This window comes from Thamnophis elegans, chromosome 2, assembly GCF_009769535.1.
Source record: "Thamnophis elegans isolate rThaEle1 chromosome 2, rThaEle1.pri, whole genome shotgun sequence".
NCBI classification, from domain to species: domain Eukaryota; kingdom Metazoa; phylum Chordata; class Lepidosauria; order Squamata; family Colubridae; genus Thamnophis; species Thamnophis elegans.
In genome coordinates this window covers 112,360,548-112,382,798 of record NC_045542.1, presented here as the reverse complement: position 1 = coordinate 112,382,798, position 22,251 = coordinate 112,360,548, and the positions used below count along the sequence as shown (strand labels likewise).

Sequence of the window (22,251 nt, the reverse complement as noted above, 5' to 3'; positions counted from 1 at the left end):
GGTTAAAGGAATCTGCAACGATTATACTGACGCTTATGAAGAGTGAGCAGAATGTCCTGTTATTGAAATACTTCAGAGCACTGTATAATTGTTGCAAGGGTTACAGAAGCCACGAGAGGGAGCCAAAGACAATATTATATTTCCAAGATTAGCATTTGAAAAATTGTTCTTTTTTTTTGGTTTAAAAAGAGGGAGGAGTCTGTGATTTCTCAGCAAATGTATACATAGAAGATTATAACTTATATGGAGAACAAGTTTTGCAGATATCGGCCTGCCAGTCTGTGACCATAAATCTTCCCTTGAAAGACTTTGCTAGGTGTGAATGAGCAGAATTCACAGTAAATTAATAAAAAGGGGCTTTTGTCAGGACAAGGAGTTTGCTTCATGCTCTTGGGAAGCCTAGGTCAGAACAGATATCTTTTCAACACGGTCATACAGGTGGTGCTCAAGTTACGACCACGATTGAGCCCCAAATTTATGTTGTTAAGGGAAACACGTTAAGGGAGTTTTGCCCCATTTTACTACTTTTCTTTCCACAGTTGTCAAGTGAATCATTGCATTTGTTAAGTTAGCAACATGGTCGTTCAGTGAAATGTGGATTCCCTGTTGACTTTGCTGACAGAAGGTCGCAAAAGCTGATCATGCGACCCCAGGACACTGCAACCCCCTTAAATAGGAACCGAATTTTGGTCATGTGACCATGGGATGCTACAATGGTCGTAGGTGTGAAAACAGTCGTAAGTCACTTTGTAACTTTGTTGTAACTGTTGTAACTTTGAATGGTCACTAAATGAAGTGTAAGTTGAGAACTATATCTGTAATTTGAATGGTTGCTAAACAGGGGAGTTCTTAAGAAAGGACTACCTGTACTAAGGATAATGCTAATGAAGAGTTGTTATCATTATTAGATAATCTAATCTCTTATCTGCTACCACTCTCTGGAAGGATCACCTTGTTCCAAGCCGCATCAAAGAAAGAGAATAGATACTGGATTTCTGACAGAGATGCACCAGGGGTGGGTTGCTCCCTCCATTACTGCCGGTTCTGTGCAATTGTGTGTGTGTGTGCTCACACTGGATGTGCACTGCCCTTGTGCACATTTGCACAAGAGTAGGTCTGCACATGTGGAAAATGTGGAAAAAAGAAAAAAATTCAACTTGTGCAATTACAATTGTTCTGCGCATGCACAGAATTGAAAACCAAGATGGCAGCCCCGTAGGAGAACCAGTTTGAGGGGGTGGCAGGCATTGGTCACTGCTGGTTCCAGCGACTCAGGCTGCCAAACCACTACGGTTCATCCGAACCTCTGATCTGCACTACAATAAATCCCTCTCTGGTGACATAGACACAAAGTCACAAACTAGGCAGAAAATTCAAGGACAAGTCTTGGGGATAGATAAGAAACTTTATTGCAGTACCAGCATCTCTAATAATGATAAAAACAGCTTCTAAAGAGTCTGGAAGTCTAGCTATATTATATGCATGTGCCATGGTTTAAATCCTGAGTTGATTTCTCCAACCCATTCTTTGTAAAGGACTGCTTGAAGGCCATTTCCTTTCAGACAGTTGTGGAGCTGTCGATGGCGTCTGTGCTGTGTTTGGATGGCCCAAGCTCTTCATCCCATCTTATCAGCTCCAGTCCTAGGATCTCAATTCTTTAGCCCAGACATTTATATTGTTTGCACATTGTTACAGTTGTCACTGCAGTCATGAAACCAAACATGATTTTTGCAGTGCTCTTGAGATTTCTGGCTTAGTTAAGCTTTTTGAAACCTACATAATAAAAACAAAGAAAAAGGCATCACAAAGATGAATTTTTAACTAAATATTAATATATGTTTCCAGAAATGCAGCAAAGATGAACTTTTAGAGATGCATTTAATAATCATTTCACTTAGTGGGACACGGTGGCTCAGTGGCTAAGTAACTGAGCTTGTCAATCAGAAGGTCAGCAGTTCAGAAGTTTGAATCCCTAGCACTGCGTAACAGAGTGAGCTCCTGTTACTTGTCCCAGCTTCTGCCAACCTAGCCGTTCGAAAGTACATAAAAAATGTAAGTAGAAAAATAGGGACCTCTTTGGTGGGAAGGTAATAGCATTATGTGTGCTTTCGGCATTTAGACATGCTGGCCACATGACCATGGAGACGTCTTCGGACAACGCTGGCTCTTTGGCTTAGAAACGGAGATGAACACCACCACCTAGTGTCAGGAACGACTAGCATGCAAGTGTGGAGAAACCTCTACCTTTTTAATTATTTCATTTAGGTGAGGTTTGTGCTGCTCTAAACTGAGATTTGCGCAGCCAGAGATTATGGAATAAACCTTGTTGGATCCAGTTCTGGTCACAATGATATAAAAAGAGCTGAGGCCTTGAAAAGAGTGCAGAGAAGAGCCACAAAGCTAGTAAAGGGTGTGGAAGGATTATGGGGGACATGATAACAGTCTCCCATTCTTGAGGGACTTTCACAGAGGAAAAGGGGTCGATCTATTTTCCAAAGTGCGAGAGGGTAGGGCAAGAAGTAAGGGGTGTAAGATAGTTAAAAAGTGATCCAACTTAGAACTAAGGAGAAATTTCCTAATGGTGAGAACAATCAACCAATGGAACAACTTGCCTTCAGAAATTGTGGGTGCTTCATCGTTGGAGGTTTTCAAGAAGAGACTGGAAAACCATTTCTCTGGAATAGGTATAGGGTTTCCTGTGTGAGCAGGGGGTTGGACTAGGAACAGTGGTCCCCAATCTTTCTGGCTCCATGGACCGACTGCGGTGATGATGGTGGTGGCGAGCAAGGGGGAAGGGATGGTTTCGTGCTCATCTAACACTTGCGCAGCCCGGTTCCCAACAGTCTGTGGACCAGGGGTTAGGGACCCCATGGACTAGAAGACCTCCCAGGTCCCTTCCAACCCTATTAATCTATGTTCTATGATTTGCACAAGCAGCTAAGTATAAATCAAATTATAAACCAGCTTATAATAGCAATAGCAATAGCATTTAGACTTATATACCACTTCACTGTACTTTTACAACCCTCTCTAAGCGGTTTACAGAGTCAATATATTGCCCCCAACATTCTGGGTCCTTATTTTACCAATCTCAGAAGGATGGAAAGCTGAGTCAACCTTGAGCCTGGTGAGATCCACATTGTCAAGTTGCAGCAGCCAGCAGTCAGCAGAAGTAGCCTGCAGCACTGCACTCTAACCACTGCACCACTCTTGGTTCATCAAGAGTAGCCTTCATTACAAATGAGCTAAATCCAATCCAAACAAGTCATATTTGGCTTAGATTCCTGACAGTGGAGACCTTTTTCTCAAACATGACCTTGAACGTTGCACAGGGTTTCAAAAAGGGGGGGGGGGAAACAAGAATTACCAGGCATTCTGAGTCTTTGAACAAGGGGGATGAAAGCTTCCAGGATACTTCGAATGCGTTGCCCTAGTAGAAAAGAAACAAGAAATCCGCTGTCAGAAAAGCAACCAAGTAGGTAATTAATATAGTTGACCATTAGTTTGAATTATTGAAGAATTGCTTATTTCCATCATAGTGACCTTAAATTATGAATATAAGGCAGCTTGATTTACTAGTGCACTAATCAATACAGATGAAACACTCACAAAGGCCAAAATATATTCCTGTTGTTTCTAGGACAGCAAAGGTCATCAAGCCAATTCCAGTGGAAATTGTCCAGTCTACAGAAAGAAAAAATGAGATTATGAATGAGATTATATTTTGCTCTTTCTTTCTCCATGTAAAATCAATACATTGTAATGTTCACTTACTGTTATATTTATAATAGCAGACTAATAACATTCCAACAGCAAAACAAATAATGACAAAATGGAAGAATTCATCTGGAAAAAAAAAGAAAATATTTAAGGCTCTAATTTAACGGCTGTAATTTCATATATTTCCATGAAAATAAAGATCTAATATTGGAAATTGTATGCAAACATATAGTGTGTGTATTTGTGTGTGTATACATATGCATACACATACATACATACATACATACATACATACATATACATACACACACACACACATACACACACACAATCATACACACATCTGGATATATATGCATAATATGAATATTTTTATAACTTAAACAGCAGTTCAGTAGGTTAACTAACTTCCCCTAGAGTCAGTAAGGAAAATACTTCCCCATGTACATTAATCAGAAAACACAGGATATGAATGTTCTTTTGTTAATTTAGATATGACAGTCTAGGATAGAAATCTAAACATCTGGGTTTAAGCCTTGTCTCACAGAGAGAAGAATTTGTGATTTAAGTTTGTGATCAGTTATATTCTTACCATCTTTCCGAATCCTTGGAACCCACCATCTTGAGTGACAGACACCATTGTCACACACTGTGAGAAATGAAATTTGAATTAAAATGTATGGTTTGGCAACCCCCCCCCCAAGCCCCTTTAACTCAATTAAGGCATTGAAGCTGACAACTATCTGTTTACCATCAAGCATTGGATAGGGACAATGTACTACCCTTTACATTAAAGATCCTGCTTTTATCCAATGGGCTCAATTCCTTGGACATTCTAATATGAAGAGAAGAACTATTGTTAGGAACTGTTTTAGAATTTTAGACACTGGTGACCTGAGAGCAGCAATTCAATCTTTCTACTGATCTCTATCAATTACCGTACTGTACAGACTCTTTCACTTCCTATAAATCAGGGGGATGCATAGTGCTTCCCTGACTAACTGGATAAACAGCATTAAGAACAAACTTCTATATTTCCTATCCCAGCACAGGGGAGGTAAATCAGAGAATTTATCCCATCAACTGTTCCTTCAAAAGAGCCAGTATTTGAGATCCATACAATATTTTTGTTTTTTTCAAAAATGATGTCCCTTCTGATGAGAAACTACCAGCCAAGGGTGCTTAGTTTTTCAAATCTTAGACAAATAACTAACATATGACACAAATGAAACGTACATATTGTGCAGAAGAAAACATAGAATTTTAAACGATTATATTTACCAATTGCAGGTGTTCCTTCTGTCCCTGATTTTTCTGGTAAATAACAAGTTTGCATTTTAAAAAGGCATTTCTTTGTTTAAAAAGGATTTCATTTACGCATAATAGCATGCTTGTTACAATAGAACTGAGGAGCGGGAAATGATAGTACTCCCAGCTGCCTTGAGATATTTGAAGTAAGACCATATGCATTTTTGTTTGCATAAGTAAGATATAAAGAATGATTTTGAGAAATTGCTAACTGCCTGCAACAGATCAAGGATTTCTATTATTGTTAGAGATCATATTGGAGTTTGTGATATTCAATGATGTTCTATTTACTGTTTTCTTTAATAAAACATTATTTAATATTCACTGTAATGAAGGAATTCTAAATATCATTAGGCCAGCCAGAATTCTTGTGCTGGATTGTCCTAAAGTTTCTTTAGCTCTGAGACACAAACTTTCTTAAGCTCAGAATCTTTACTTTTAAATGTATGACTACTTAATCTAGGCCTTTCCTTAAAAAAAAACTGTTTAGAAACCACAAGCCTGATTTGTTTAGAATATGTATGTGCCAAGAACATGTGGGTTATATACAGTAGAAAGTTTTTTTTTCAACTACAAAGATTTGAAAATTGTGAGGCTATCACTTTTGTATCACTTTTCACTTTCATATCACTTTTCTTGTTTATCACCCTAGTGTGATTATAATTCATTGACTAAAACCATTATTATTATTTTTTAAAGATGCAAAACACAAAATAAAACCTTTGTTGCAGTGGCCACTAACAGATTAACACCAGACCAATAATAAAGCAGAAAACAATACACAAATCAAGACATTACCAAGGAGAAAACCACATATCAACCAACACTGGAAGAGCAAGCTACTGTACAGAAACAGAAAGCAAACCCCACCTTCATTAACACTGATGAGGTTATCTAATCTGATAATGAAATATCTGCAACCAAACAACTAACCTCACAACACAACGGCAGATGACAGACTTGAAAACAATATTAAAAAGCTTAACTTAAACAAAATTAATGAACTTAATTTAATTAATAATTGTAGTCCAGTACTTCTAGAAGGTTGGGGCAAACTTGCACTGAGGATCTTTCCCTGCAGGAGATTCAGTGCTGAACCCTCCTGACTGCTCTTCCAGTTTGTTTTGCTACTTGCTTAAACCAAGGCGGCCAAGATAATTCATTTCCAAATGCCTCCATTTGTTCTCTTGGTCTCTCAACATGACAACTAGGCAGGGGTTGGCTTCAAAAATTTCAGCAACGGGTTCTCTCCCCAATTGCTAGGTGGGTATGGCCATGGTGGGTGTGGCCTAGTGAGCCACTGCATCTCGGGAGGGGGGGCGTTTTCACCACCCCCAGGTTCCAGAAGCTTTCCTCAAGCCTCTGGGAGAGTGAAAACTGCTTTGCCCAATCTCCGGAGGCCAGAAACAGGCTTTCCAGAACTTCTGGAAGGCCTGTTTTTCCCCTCCCTGAGCCGCTGTGTGGACCCTGCACTTACTTACCTCACCTCAAAAATGGGCCGCGTGGAGACTCTTTGGAGGGGTGGGGTGGGAGGGAAGGAGTGTGCGGGGCCAGCCAGGGGTGGGATTTGGAGGTTCTCTGAACCAGCCATAATGTTAGCTACAGGTTCTCCTGAACCTGGATGAATTTGTAGCAGCCCACACCTGCAACTAGGTCAGGAGGAGACAAGAGATGCATGAAAATTGGCAATGCCAAAGTAGTGGAGAGGAGGAAAAAGGATTGGGCTTTAGTTTTTGCCCCCTTCCATTCAATTGTGTCTGATTTTCAGGATTCCTGCAGTTTTCTTGGCAAGGTTTTTCAGAAGTGTTGTCATTGCCTCCTTCATAGGGCTGAGCAAAAGTGACTGGCCCAAGGTCACTCAGCTGGCTCTGTGCCCAAGGTGGGACTAGAACTCATGGCCTGATGCTTTAATCACCACACCACTGATTATCTACTTAGAAGCCCTCAGATTCTACAACAAAAAGCAGAGCTTCTGATGTGCACCTCATACCTGTTTCAGAGTATGGAATAATTTCACTGGACAGATCTAAAATGACAAAGATATACAAAATTAACAAATCAATACATGGTTGTTCAGAATGGTTCTAACTCATGCTGGTATTAAAACATGGAGATTTTTCAAATAAAGAAAAACAAAGAGAAATAGCAGAAAGATTTTCATATAAATGAAGCTATGATATTCCAATCCTCCTTCATTATTTTTGTTTTACTCTTCAATTTTCATGAATCTTCAAAAGGCGAGTCCTCATGATGACAAAGAAAAAAAAATCTGTTTTCAGAGAAATGCCGCCCATTTGTAAAATTGTTTGCTAGGAAAAGACTGATTTGAAAACAAAGGAAAAGGATTTCTTGAGGGCAGCAGCCAGGGGTTAAATGCTACCAGTTCCAGCTGGTTCGCTGGAACCGGTAGTAACAAATGTTTCTGGTTCATCGAATCAGTAGTAAAAAATGCTTTTAAAAAGTAAAAAAAAATGTTGCCATGATCGTGTGGCACAGCTGATGAACCTTTTTAAAACTTTTTTTAAAGCATTTTTTACTACCTATTCATCCAAGTGGTAGTAAAAAAAATGCTTTAAAAAGTTTTTAAAAAAAGGTTCCGACTATCAGCTGTTTGACAATCAGCTGTGCTGGGGGATGGCGGAACTTTTTTCTTTTTTTCTTTTACTTTTTAAAAGCATTTTTACTACCTATTAGTCCTAACCGTGACTCTGTGAGGTTCCTGCTTGCAGGAACCATTTTGTATGAAGTCCAGCTGCTTTTGCATTGTATGTGTTAGTTAGTTGTGCAGCTTTTCTGTCGTTGGTGTGTGAAGTGTGAAAGTGGGTTTTGGAGCTCACTCAGTCACAGGACCATGCCCACCAAGCCACGCCCACCTGGTCACATGCCCACCAAGCCATGCCCACCAAGCCACACCTACAGAACCAGTAGCGAAAACTTTTAGATTTCACCACTGGCAGCAACCGTCTGGACTTGCAAAAAAGATTTATCCCTCAGTAGGGATACTGAGGGCCAGATTCTGGGGAAGGAAAGAGGGAATAGAGGTCTGGGACGGTTCCACCACAAAACCGCATTCGACTAAAGGGCGCTCGACGAAACCGCATAGCTGACGTCATCACAGGGCGACAACAGCGCGGAGACAGAAGCACGCTGTAAACGCTAAACCTAAAATTAACCCCTAAACCTAAACCTAACCCCCCCTAAACCTAATCCTAAACCTAACCCTTAACCTAACCCTAAACCTAACCCTTAAGCTAACACTAAACCTAATCCTAACCCTTAACCTAACCCTAAACCTAACCCTAACCCTTAACGTAACCCTAAACCTAACCCTAACCCTTAACCTAACCCTAAACCTAACCCTAAACCTAACCCTTACCTTAACTTGAATCGGCTTGCTTTCAAAGCGCTATTTAAAGCGCCCTTCTTTCTCCGCGCTCGCTGTTGTCGCCCTGTTGATGACGTCAGCGACGCGGTTTAATCGGGCGCACTTTAGTTGAGCGCGGTTTTGTCGTGCCACAGTCTGGGACATGCAGAAAGGGATGGAAATTCTGGGAATTGATGAGGTTATGTGGCTGTTAGACTTCTCTGCCATTTTCAGAAATTGTGTGTGTGTGTGTGAGAGAGAGAGAGATAGAGAGAGAGAACATGTATGTATATATCTGTAGACCTTGACTTACAACTATTAATTTAGTAACAGTTCAGTTACAACAGCACTGAAAAGTGACATACAACTATTTTTCACACTCATAACTGTTCTAATATCCCCATGGCCACATGATCAGGCATTGGCAACTGGCATGTACTTATGACAGTCGCACTGTCCTATGGTGGTCATGTAATCACCATGTGTAATTTCCCCAGCTGGCTTCCGACAAGCAAAGTCAAGGGTAGAAGCCAGATTTGTTTAACAATTGCATGATTCACTTAACACCTGCAGTGCTTTACTTAACAACGGTTAAGGGAAACGGTTGTAAAATAAGCACAACTCAATGAACATGTCTCATGTAGCACTGGAGATTCTGGCCTCAACTGTGGTCGTAAGTCAAGGATTACCTCTATGTTCACACACACAAATTCTCTCTGCATAAATGATGGGCACCTAGTTTTCGACAAGCAACTGCCTGAAAAGGAACAGACTGTTTTTTTTGTGGTTAATCACAGCAGGAAACCAGCAGCCACAATTTATTGCTCAAAAGGGGAGAATCCACTTTGCTTTTGCCATTTTCCCAGGTTTGTTGCTCCGGACTTTTGATGTGGAGTGGAAGGAATTTAAGCTTAGACTTAAATTTTAACTTAGGCTTAAACTTAAACTCCAAATGATACTACTGAAAAATTGCTGTGTTCTAACCGCAAGGAGATGTTTGTTGATTTGATACGATGAGGAAGGAAGTTTGTGTCACTTTTCTCTGAACTGGAAGAACCCTGTCCTCTGGGAAAGGCAGAAAGAGAGTTGAACATGAGTTTGAATGAGTCTATTCCGTTGTATCTCCCCCCCCCTCTAAAACATGCTCTGCAATGTGTGAGCTAAGATGCCGATTAACTCTCTGAGGCCTCGCTCCTGGTAAGATAAACATATGGAGAAGTTAAATTTTATCGCTGGAGGTTTTTAAGAGGAGACTGGACAGACATTTTTCTGGAACAGTATAAGGCCATAATGGCGAACCTATGGCATATGTGCCACAGGTGGCGCACAGAGCCCTCTCTGCGGGCACACAAGTGATTGCCCCAGCTGAGCTCCACTGCACATGTGCATGCCTCCCATCAGCCAGCTGGTTTTTGGGTCTCTGGTGTGCATGGGGGAGTTGTGTGCACATGTACGGGGAGTGGGGGGAGTAAAGGGCGGGTCACACATGCATGCATGGGGGGCACACATGGGGGGTTGTGCATACGTTGGATTATGGGTTTACGCGCATGCCTTTGGCATGGAGTGACAAAAAGGCTAGCCATAACTGGTATCCTGCCTGAGGTCTCCTGCTTGAGCAAGGGGTTGGGCTAGAAGATCTCTAAGGTCCCTTCCAATACGGTTATTCTGTACTTTACCTTGTTGTGGACTCTCTGTTAACTCCCCCAAAGAACTTGCATCCTCATTTTCTTCTTGTATTTCTGCTTTTTTATTCTGTTTTGGTTTCCTGACTTTGAAATGATGAAAAGAAAAAATATATATATTTAAGAATTTACTTATCATAAAGCAAGATGTGTAGTTTTACTTACCTGCAACAGCTGCTAGCAACAGGCTTAACCAAATGTTAACATTGGTCTGATTTCTTGCTAAGGTTGACTATTTTTTTTCAGGATTTTACACTTTGAATGACATAGGATATCCTTAAGCAATGGGTGCACAACCTTCTTCAGACTATAGATGAAGAAGGGCAATTTTATAATGTTATTAAGGAAATGCAATTCATGTGAATCGGGGGGATGTTCCCGCTTCTGTTACTACTGGTTTGCTCAGGGATGCGCTTCGCACACTTGCTCTTGATGCACACTACGCACGCATGCGCAGTAATAAAAAAAATTGCTTGTGCAGATGCACAGAAGCAAAAAACAAGATGGTGGCATCTATGGCGCCTTGTTCAGGGGTGTGGCATCTTGTTCAGGGGTGTGGCCGGCCAAGTTACTACCTACTCAGCCAAACCAGTCCGAAGCGGTAGGAACCCACCTCTGATGTGAATGTACTTTACCATTTTCTTCCTTTGTTACATTGAAATTATACTTTTGGAAGGGTTCTGGGTATTGCACTCAAGGCTTTGGGCCTTAGGCTGTACTCCCTCCTCCCCCAAAAAAATTGATTACATAAATCAAAAGCCAGTCTGTAATTTTTAGAATCTACAAGAATGGACATCAATGTAATAAAACTACAGGAAACACAGCCATTGGTTTCACACATTTACTGTGCAAAATCCATGCATGATTGAACTCGCTTATACTTAGATTGTACCTGCAGATTTGTAATACTGCTGACATCCCTAAATACAAAAGACATTTTTCATGTCACTATTTCATTCATTTAAAAGTTGACCTGTCCAGAGAATGATTTACATCCAAATAATTTACACCCAAATCAGGAATATCTAAATCTAGAATTCCAGTGGGCTGTCCAGCTATTATCACAGCAACCTGACTCAAACTATGGTTTAAAATAGCCTTCCCTTCCAAATGCTTCTGCAAGATAATGCAAGAAACTAAGTGGGTGTGTGGTTTTTGGAAGTGTTCATTTTAGCAAAACTCGGTATATAAAGTCTGCCTACTATCTGGCCTGCTTATCTTTGTATGAATATTTAAGGAATGTGTGTAATTGCACCGGTTAATAGTTAATTCAAAAACAAACAGTTCTATTTGTTCCCAAACCAGTTTCTAATAATTCTGTACTCGTGTTACCTTTCTGTTTTGGTTTTTGAGATGAAGCTACAGAATCTGAAGTATCCATTGTAGTGCTATAAAAAGAGAAAGAGAGTTTACAAAATAACTTAAGTCCTTCCATTCTTTTTCATTCCCATTAACAGCAACACAGGACAATAATCTTGCATTTGATTTTTTTTTAAGGCCAAGAATTCTCTTCTGTTCTTTAGTGCTACATGAAGCTATTCTGAAATATTGATTAGGGATTTGGATTACATGTCCTCTTATGTTAAGGATTTAAGACTATTTTGACTTCTTTTTTCCTATACTGAAAGTCCTTGACTTATAACAGTTTATTTAATGACCATTCAAAGTTACAATGGCACTGAGCGAGTTATGAACATTTTTCACACTTACGATCATTACAATAGCCCCATAGTCCCGTGGCCAAAATTCAGATGCTTGACAATTGACTCATATTTATGATGGTTGCAATGCCCCAGGCTCATGTGATCCCCTTTTGAGACCTTCGGACAAGCAAAGTCAATGGGGGAGCCAGGTTCACTTAACAACCGTATTACTAATTTAACAACTGCAGTGATTCACTTCATAACTGTGGCACGAAAAGTCATAAAGTCACTTAAATATTTCACTTAGCAACAAAAACGTTGGGCTCAATTGTGGTTGTAAGTTGAGGACTACCTGTATAATTGCTTTTGTAAGGAGAAAGTCAATGAGCTATCAAATGAAGACTACAGTCCTACTTATCTGGGAACAAGATCCAATTCAATCAGGGAAGTTTATACTGAGTACAAATGTAATAGAATTGTTTGAGCAGGTCTGAACTGAAAATGCTTTTAGATATCCTTCGGACAGTGCCACAAAGGAACTCGGTTCATGATATTATCCATAACTAATGCATTAGATTTTTGTTTTCAAATGATCTGTTTTCATCCTACCAAGTGACAGGAAATATTTATTGTGCAAAATAAGTTGTGCGTGAATCTATTTAATTATAGAGGTTCAGTGTTTTCAAGTGAAAAACTGTGATCATGAAGCAAAAATGTCTGAAAGAAAATCTGCAATAGTGAATAACCAAATTAACCACTAATGTTATTGTGTAAATTCTCTTACGCTATGGGAAAAATCTGTTGGCTTTGCTGTTTAAAGGCAAACTCTTAAACGCTACATATGAAAGACATATAAAGAGCTAGTGAATAATCCTTGTTGGAGCTATAAGATGTGGGTGTGTATCTTTCTGTGTCAGAGTATCAATCATAGAGCAAATATGGGGTGGGGTGGGTGGGGTGCAGCAAGTCACAACCAAGTTATAGATGTTGGGAGAGATGTTGTTCCAGGACACCTGATACCTAACTATGAGTCCCAATGCATGATCTCTGACACAGGCCACATGGAGGTGACTATGGATTGAGATTGAAAAGAAAACAATTGTTACATTTTCACCTTCCTGTCAAGAGAAATGGTGGCCTTTAAAAAAAAAAAGTTTTCAGTTATAGTTAGCTTGGATCTACCCGTTTCTTTTCTGTTCTTTGAAGGCAGTGGTTCCGGATTAAGAAAAAAACAAATTTTCAGAGCCAGGTCTTACTTAATAGTGTCAATGTTCACCTTTGACCAGAGGATTTTAGGCAGGGGTGAAATTCAGCCGGTTCTGGAGAACCGTTAGCGGAAATTTTGAGTAGTTTGGAGAACTGGCAAATACCACCTCTGGATGGCCCCAGAGTGGGGTGGGAATGGAGATTTTGCAATATCCTTCCCCCAGGAGTGGAAAGGGAATGGGGATTTTGCAGTATCCTTCTCCTGCCACACCCACCAAGCCACGCCCACAGACCGATAGTAAAAAATAAATAAATAAATTTCATCCCTGATTTTAGGTCTGGATCTTAGACACCTTTCCAGGGTGCAGAAAGATGCTAATTCCTAAGGAAAGAACCAGAACAGGGCGTTTTTTGCTCATTTCCACCCCCCTCCCCAGCCATCAGGAGCATTCTATAAGCCTCCTAAAGGCTATGCATGCCCTTTTTTTGACAAAAAATGGGCCCGTTTTCATGAAAAATGGGCCGTTTTGGGGAGGTCTGCAGAGTGCAAAAACGTTTTTTAAAAATTGCATCTTATACTCTGAAAAATACGGTATAGTCTGAAGTGAAAAAGTTCTGTCTCAGAGGCTATTTTGCCATAAGTGTCTTAAGGTGTCTTGTAGCAATCATTAATGATGCAATCTGAAATCTTCCCCTGTTTTTCTTATTTAGGGTCAGTTTAATTCTAGAAGATTCTTTATACTTCTTCTGGGGAAATACCTGCTGAAGATACCAATAGTGGAATCTGGATTGCAGTGCATGCACTGTACCAATGAGCATCAGTTCTTCCAAAGAAGCTATCTACCAGTGGTGCGTTCCGGATCTCGTTGCAACTGGTATGCTGCAATGGGGCCCAGCATCCACCACATGAATGCACGCAGCACACACGAAGCATGCACATGAGTACTTACCACCCGTGACGCTCCAGCTGCTCAGTGGAGCATTGTGCAGGCGCTGTACGCTCCATGCATGTGTGCGAAAGCCCCGATTGGCTCAAATAGCAGTAAGGAGAGCGGGCAGGTGGGCCCTCCGGAGCACCGTACCGGAATGGTACATGGTGCTCCCAGCAGGCACCGGTACGCCCCTACTGGGGCGTACTGGTCGTATCCCACCACTGCTATCTACCAACAATAACACTGTCTCCAATGCACTAAAATAAGGATTGCCTTAAGCTGAAGATGGTTCTGGATGACCTGTCTATACAGGCATTGTTCCTGGCATTGTTACTTTATGCCTTAGTCTTTTTTTTCAACTTTTCAGCCCATAATCTTTCTTTTTTGTTTCAACTCCTACCCTCAAAATGACGCTATAGAGCACTGCACACCAAGACAACTAGACACAAGAACATTTTTTTCCCAAATGTCATCACTCTGCTAAACAAATAATTCCTTCACCACTGAGGGAAACCATTCACTAAGGCCACATTACTATTAGTATTAGTCTTCTCATAGTTCCTATCACTCATCTCCTCCCACTTATGACTACAGGACTGTAACTGTGTTGCTTGTATCCTTACGATTTATATTGATATTGTTTCCTCATTGCTTATTTGTACCCTATAACTATCATTAGGTGTTGTACCTTGTGATTCTTGATGAATGTATCTTGTCCTTTTATGTACACTGAGAACATATGCACCAAAGACAAATTTCTTGTGTGTCCAATCACACTTGGCCAATAAAGAATTCTATTGAATTCTATTCTATTTTTCCCCCTCCCTTCCTCAGGGGATGTATTTGAGGATAAAATTGAAACGTTTGAAGTGTTGTGCCCAACGCACTTGTTTAGGTGACAGCTTACACAGGGTCTTCAACGCTTCTAAATTTTTATGATCAGTCCATACTTCAAAAGGATGTTTCGCGCCCTCTAGGAAGTGCCGCCAGGTCATCAAAGCCCATCTGACAGCAAAAGCTTTCTTTTCCCATATGGCCCATCTCCTTTCAGTCTCTGTAATCTTACGTGAGATGTAAGTGCACGGTTGCAATTTACCGTCGACGTTTGTTCATTTATTAATTGCATGAAAAATGCTGGCGCCCCCTGCAGTCCAAACGGAAGTACTCTGAATTGGAAGTATCCCAAAGGGCAGTTGAAAGCAGTTTTCCACTCATCTCCCTCTTTGATTCTGACTCTATAGTAGGCCTCCCTTAGGTCCAACTTCATGAAAATCTTCCCCTTTCCCCAAGTGGGCCAACATATCCTTTATAAGTGGCTGGGGGTATACATTTTCCACACTAAGGTTTTTGTAATTAACGCATAAATGAAAGCAGCCATCTTTCTTTTCTCTGAACAATACAGGTGCGGCCACTCGTGGCCTAGCAGGTTGTATGAAACCCCTTTTTAAGTTTTTGTCAATGAACTTTCGTAATTCCTCCATTTCATGTGGGGTAATCAAGTATATCTGGGGCTTAGGGAGTTTCTCCCCTGGGATGATTTCAATGCTGCAATCAGCGGAGTGGTGGTGGGGGTAGTTTGTTGGAGGCCCTTTCACTGAAAACCTCTTTGAGGTCTCAATATTCTTTGGGGATTTTCTCTTCTCCTTTAATCTTTTCCTGCACTGCAGCAGCTAGATTCGTTTCAGCATTGGCTATGTGGGATGTCCTCCCCTTCCCCTCAGGGCGTTTAGCGGAATGAATGCGCAACCACCCTTTCCTCCAGTTCACTTAAGGATTCCATTTCCATTCCAGGTGCCACGATGAAACTCAAGGTTACTTGGTGATCCCCCCTCCACATTTCTATTGGTTCAGTTACAAAATGGGCAGGGGCACTTCCGATGAGAAAACTTCCCCATACTCTTGCATGTAATGCCAAACTTGCAGTAAAAAAAGCCCCAGTTCTTTGGGATCTCCTCTGTAGTTCACTCCAAGTGGAGGAATCTGAGGCATTTGGTGCCTTCGGGGTTTTCCCCCCCTTCTTGGGGGAGCTCATACTGCTGCTGCTGTGGCTGGCCCCCCTCCGTCTTGCTCAGCTCCGGTAGCTGTTTCCAGGGACGTTTCAGGGCCAACCATGTCTTCTGCTCCCCCCTTCGCCTGCTCAGCTAATCTACTCTCCCTTTCAATGAGACTTCCACGGACACGCCGTCGTTCCCAAGCCTCCTGAAGAAGGTGTAAAGCCTAGGTCATCATGAGATCCTCTCTTTCAGCTGCCTGCCAGTCATCCTCTGGTTTTTGGCGGGTTGTGACCCTTGCAATTCTCTTCTCCTGCTTGTTGCAGGGGTTAGACATTTGGTTGCTCCCCCCATGGAAGCTTTTAACTCCGGAAAGGGTGCGAAGTGAGATCTTATTGCTTATTGTCAGGTATGCCTCCTTTAATATCCAAGAAAGAAAAACCTCAATTCCATTTTAATAGAGATTAAGTACTTTTACTAGATATGAAGTGAAAGTAGCAAAAAAGGAAAGCAAGATCTGAGCCAGAAAGGCGGGAACATATACATATCAAACGTTTACCCAGCACCCTCCCCCCCAATTCCCCAACCAATGTCCAATATGCAACTCCCTAAGATGTCATGTGGGGTGCATCTTCAAACAGCCTCATCAAGTTGGTATGCGAAACAGTTGGCCTTGACCAAATCCAAACACCAGCCACCAGCATGCACAGAAGATGGTGAGGACAAGACTCTTCCAGTGCAATGTAATTCCCTTCCCCACTACCATGTCCCCCGCCCTGTTCCTATGGCAGCCAATAGCATGCAAGTGTAACAAAGCAGCCATAAGCAAGCAAGCAAGCAAAACAGAGGCTGACAGCAAGCCTGAATACCCAGATCAATACATTCATCTGTTTCATATAATATTATTCACTATATCTGGCTGAAGCGAAATATTGCCTTGCAAAGGTCTCTAGTACAACTAGCATGTGGCAAATCAGGAATCACTTTTTAAAAATAATTAATCTGTCCACACTTTAAAAGTGATAACTCTTTAAAAAATGATTAATCACCTTTTAAATAATAAATCTCGCCACCTTTTAAAAATGATAACTCTTTTTAAAATGTTTAATCTATCTTTAGGATAAGTGACGTAATAATTCCTGCTGTTGATTTACTGACCCTTTTCTTAAGACATTGATGCAACATAATAAATTGACTTAAATTTGTTGATAACTGCTAAATTTGTCTTGCAATCCACCAGGAAAGAGAGATTCCTACAGTATATTTCTGGACCAGTGATATTTAAAAATGTGGGAAAACTTTGTCTGAAAAATTGACACAACTAGCATTAAAAACTAAGTATCAAAGTGGGCCACTAATTTTATGAAATATTAACAAACTTTTTGTAATGCATTACAATTGATCAAATACTCTTCCAAGTAAAAATATTGAATAAAGATTTTTTAAATTTTTTGTAGTTTCCTTGAGAGAAGATGTACATACAATCCAAATTTTGGGTTGTCTGTTTTTATGTTCCTTGTCCAATATTTATAATTTTCTCTTTGAAATTCTATTTTTTTTAAGGGGCAGGCCCCCTTCCGGGTCATGGGCCCGACAAGCGTGCATGTGCGCTCCCTTTTCAGTGCCGAAAATGTTCACCATCAGTGCCCTAGACTGCTCACTCAGCTGCCCGTTTACTCCTTGGCAGCTAATTGAGAGAGCTGAATGCTATTGCCAGCCCCTTATAGGTAACAAGTTGCTTAATTTGATTACTTACATATCAGGATCCGAAGGCTACAAAATGCTTTATCAGCTAGTGATCTATTTAATTTCCAGGGCACAGAGGTATTCTCACTATGAGTTCTAGTCCTATCTTAGACAAAGCTATCTAGGTGACTTTGGACCAGACATTCTCATTCCACCCTGGGAATAAGGTCAAGGGCAAATCACTTCCATACAACCTTGCAAAGAAAACTGCAAAGACTTGTCTACAGTGACTGAAAGGCACACCCACACACGCCCACACACACACAAAAAAACCCCAATAAATTTTTCCTGCTTTTTTCCTCTTATTGTGTCAGTTTAATTTAATTGATTTGGCTTTAACCCAGTTTGGTTGACCAGAAAATATATAATAAGGAAACAGAAATGAGATAAATCATAGGTTTTATGGGAGATGCTATGTCAGAATAGGGATCAAACTAGCTGATATCTGATGCAAAGGGTGCTAGAATGCTGCCTTCACTTTTGCTTTGAAATGGTTACTACCTCCTAAAGATTTGAGTCTCATCTACCTTGCAGCTTTATGCCCCTTTGGCTTTGATTGGCTGTGTTTGTAATTTAATAAACAACAGTTTGTTTAATCATGGGTCACAGTAAGAGATTCTTTACTTAAATATGATATACTGAATAACACTCAAGTTAGCTAGATTTAGATACAGTAAATATGCTACACCACATTAAGCCATGATTTATATGTTACAATGGCTGGGTTCACACACAACACACTAAACCAAAAGCAAATAAATGTGGCACATGAATCTGGCCACTGCCTTTAATTTTTTGCTGGAAGCTTTGAAAATTTATTTCCTTCCAGAACCACAAGTCCTATTGATTCAAAACAATTTTAAATAGCTTTAAAACCTGATAAAAACATGGAACATGGAGACTTTCCAGCTATGCTGTTCCTCCTTACATAGACTGTGAAAAATCAGCACAACAGATTTCTATTATAACTTAGTTTCCTTTCCCTGAGACCAAAGCAGATGAATTTGGAACTTTTCTTAATTTAACAGGAGTCACATAACAGAAGAAGACATTAGCTACATCACCTTTGCTGAAGACAATGGTAGATACAGTAGCATAGTATTTAACGAGGAAAACCAAAAGTTTTAATCAGGTTAGATAGATCTCAAAAGAAGTCACTTACCAATAAAAAACTTAGGCTTGCATCAGGGGACCATTCAAATATCCAGAGCCAAATAAAAGTTTGTTTAAAATAGTAACACAGAAGACTAATAAACTCCCAGACGAAACATCCCTTAAGCAAATCTTTCTGGTCTGATTGGTTATACTCCTCTTCCTGCTATAGTCTATTTGACCGGATTTAGTTATTACTCATAGGTTTTTTTACGAATTGCAAAAGCTGTATGCTAATAGGCTCATGTTAATTTTATTTAAATTTAACTGTTGCATAATAATCTGGTGTTACAGTCATGCAATGTGATTCTTTCCTGCTTATGTTAAATGCTGCCCCAGAAGAGAATAATGTGTTACTGAATAGCTGAAATTCTGAAATTTTCTTATTAAGAACCTCAATCTTTCTGATTCTTCTAATGTCCAAAATTTAAGATACCAAGAATATGTTTGCCATCTGCTTAAAATTATGCTTAGACCAAATAACTATAGAACAGGGGAGGGGAACTATGTCCCTTATGGACTTCAACTCCACAAGTCATAAAAGGCCATAGTTTCCCACCTCTGCTATAGAACATTTAAAAGTGTATTTATTTGAGAGTACAGATACCATGTTGGTGAATAGGTGGATGACCACCCCAAATTTAGAGCTTTAAACTCCCCTATAATAATCCTTTGGAGTTCCTATTTCATAACAGGCATTATTCCTCAACATTCTTATGAACATCTAGTGCTACGAAATAAAAATTGCATTCTATTCTAGTTAACTCATTACCCCATACATGTCTTCATCAGGATGACACACATAATTACTTGTAATGCTTTGGCATTCACAGAATGCAGTTCTTTGCAACTTTAAAGCAAGAAGCCATACCTGCATTTACGTATACGTATGTTAGATATGCCTTGGGCAGAGCAGCCTTTCAACAGAGCAGAAAGTATTATAGATAGCAGACATTCACATTTTAAGGCATCTTCCTATCTTTCCTCTATGCAGGTTATAAGAAAGTGGCTTCTTTCTAAACACTCATATAATAGTTTGGTTTATACTCTACTTGCAAGTAAGAAATCTGGGGTTCCTTATCTAATATTTTAATAGGAGAAGATTCTTACCTGGTTGTGGGAGGTGCAATGCTAGTATGACAATGTCAGCAGAACCAACCAGGCAGAAGGCAAGAGGGCATCATTCCACAGAGAGCAGTCATGTGACCCAAGTCTCGAGAATTGTGTGAGCTTTCTGTCTGTTCACAGATTTGTCGCAAGTAATAATTATTTTACTATGATTGCAAGGTCTTCAGTATTCCATATAGTTTGGCTGTCCAGACTATTTCCATTGGCCAGTTGTAGAATTGGCTTTTTTGCTTTTTCTATCTTGCCAACTTTGGTATGCTGCTTCAATCCATTTAAGATTTCATTTTGCTTTATAAGCAGAGTGTTTGTAGCGTCACAATTCAAGAACTAAGCTAATTACATAATGACTCCTGCTGAGTCTACGGACTCTTGACTCTCGTGATTCTTGCCATCATTGAAAAGGTAACGTTTTCCCCTGGCCAATTGTTTTGGACTCTAGAAGGTGGTGCTTATCTCCACTTCTTACCCGGGAGAGCTAGCGTTGTCTGAAGACATTTCTGTGGTCATGTTGCCAGCATGATTATGCCAAGGTGCACGAAACTTTCCCCCCCATCTACTTGCACTTGCATGTTTTTGAACTGTTAGGTGGGCAGAAGTTGAAGCAAGTATTGGGAGCTCACCCCCTTCCTGCACTTGAGTTTTGAACTCAGGCTGTTGGTTTTCTCCGACCTTAATTATAACTAGCAATTGTCTTTGAGAACAATTTGATTAATCTCTTGGATCCTATAGAGAAGATGACAAAATGTGGGCTGGACTGTGTTCTTCATTAGATGGACACAGCACTTGTTAAACTATTACTATTAGCCCTCTCATCGTTTCTATCACCCATCTCCTCCCACTTATGACTACAGGACTGTAACTGCGTTGCTTGTATCCTTACGATTTATATTGATATTGATTGTTTCCTGATTGCTTATTTGTACCCTATGACTATCATTCAGTGCTGTACCTTATGATTCTTGATGAATGTATTTTGTCTTTTTAGGTACACTGAGAGCATATGCACCAAAGACAAATCCCTTGTGTGTCCAATCACACTTGGCCAATAAAGAATTCTATTCTATTCTATTCTATTCTATTCTATTCTATTCCATTCCATTCCATTCCACACACATCAGCTCTGTATTGAGCTGGGGAAAGCATTATATGGTAAATTATACTGAAAGGTTATTATCAGCAATAATAAAAAGATCCAGTAAACCTGATGGATAACAAGCTGATTGTGAACCAACAGTGTGATATTGTTACAAAAAAAAGAGCATATACAATTCTAGGATGTATTAACTGAAATTCAGTATCAAGATCAAGAGAAAATATTCTCTCTAGTCTATCTGGTTCATATCATTTTATTGAATATTTCATTGCATCCAGTGGACAATACATTTGAAGAAGCATTTTGACAGACCAGAGCACGTCCAAAGGAAAGCATGACAAGAACTTGAAAAGAAAAACTTATAAGGGATATTTGGAGATATTGGGCATATTCAGTCTGGGGAAGAAAAAAAACTATGCCTAAATAGGATCACTTTCTTCAATTATCCAAAAGATTGTCTTGTAGAAGGCAGAATTGTGCACTGTTGTTGTATAAAGAACAATGGATAGAAACGACAAGGCAGTAGTTAGATTTCAGTTGGAAAATTTTCCTCACTGTCAGAGCTGTTCAACAAGGGAATGGACTGCCTCTGGAGGTGGCGGATTCTTCTTTGCTGAAGGTTTTTCAGCAGAGGTGGGATAGCCAGCCTATTAAATATTCCATTTAGCTCGCTACAGGCAGTCACTCAAACCAAACCCATCATATTCTTGCCTGTGATCTTTGACGATGTGCTTCCAATCAATCTATTTCGATAGAGACTCTCACATCAGGGAGTCACTCATCACTTGCTGAACCTCCAATTATTAAAGAGGCAGGAAGAGGGTTTCTGTGCTGTTACAGAATAAGCCTACTGTTCTACAAGACGCCCATATCTAGCAGCAGATAGCTATTTTACTTAATGGTTGGATTTATAGATATGCAGAGCAAAGCCATAGTTTGATTACTTTGGATTTGCCTCAGTATGGGATGAGAAATCTGCCATTGCATGCCGTAAACCATGTTTTAAGATGAATCAAGTAAATACCATGGTGGTTCATTCAGTAAATCATTCGTTTATCAAATAAGCTATAAACAAATCAAGGTTTAGCATGATATGCGATGCCTGATTTTCTTCAGAACACTACATTCACCAGAAAAAAATAGTGTCGAGAGTAGAGAGTAATGAAGGTGAGCTTGACAAACATATGCATGAACTGCTCCCAAGTCAAAGGATTGTTTTAGATCTAACTTTTGGAGAGACTGGTGCCTTGTAATTCAAAATTGCCCTAAAGAAATTGGATTATTTG

General features: G+C 40.1%; 1 protein-coding gene across 2 annotated transcripts; it reads right to left on the bottom strand.

The window, feature by feature from the left end:
- Positions 1-1,386: 1,386 nt before the first annotated feature.
- TMEM40 (transmembrane protein 40) lies at positions 1,387-18,911 on the bottom strand. Of its 2 annotated transcripts, XM_032211403.1 has the most exons (10): positions 18,755-18,911; positions 11,407-11,462; positions 10,069-10,161; positions 7,019-7,054; positions 5,002-5,034; positions 4,313-4,369; positions 3,775-3,846; positions 3,610-3,684; positions 3,368-3,430; positions 1,387-1,773 (listed from the first exon to the last, which is right to left on the bottom strand). In XM_032211403.1, exons 2-10 carry the CDS (start codon positions 11,453-11,455, stop codon positions 1,754-1,756), a joined length of 498 nt encoding a protein of 165 aa, XP_032067294.1. In that variant the 5' UTR covers positions 11,456-11,462; positions 18,755-18,911; the 3' UTR covers positions 1,387-1,753. The 2 variants fall into 2 exon arrangements, with proteins under 2 accessions (XP_032067294.1, XP_032067295.1); XM_032211404.1 differs by lacking the exon at positions 5,002-5,034.
- Between the last annotated feature and the right edge of the window lie 3,340 nt (positions 18,912-22,251).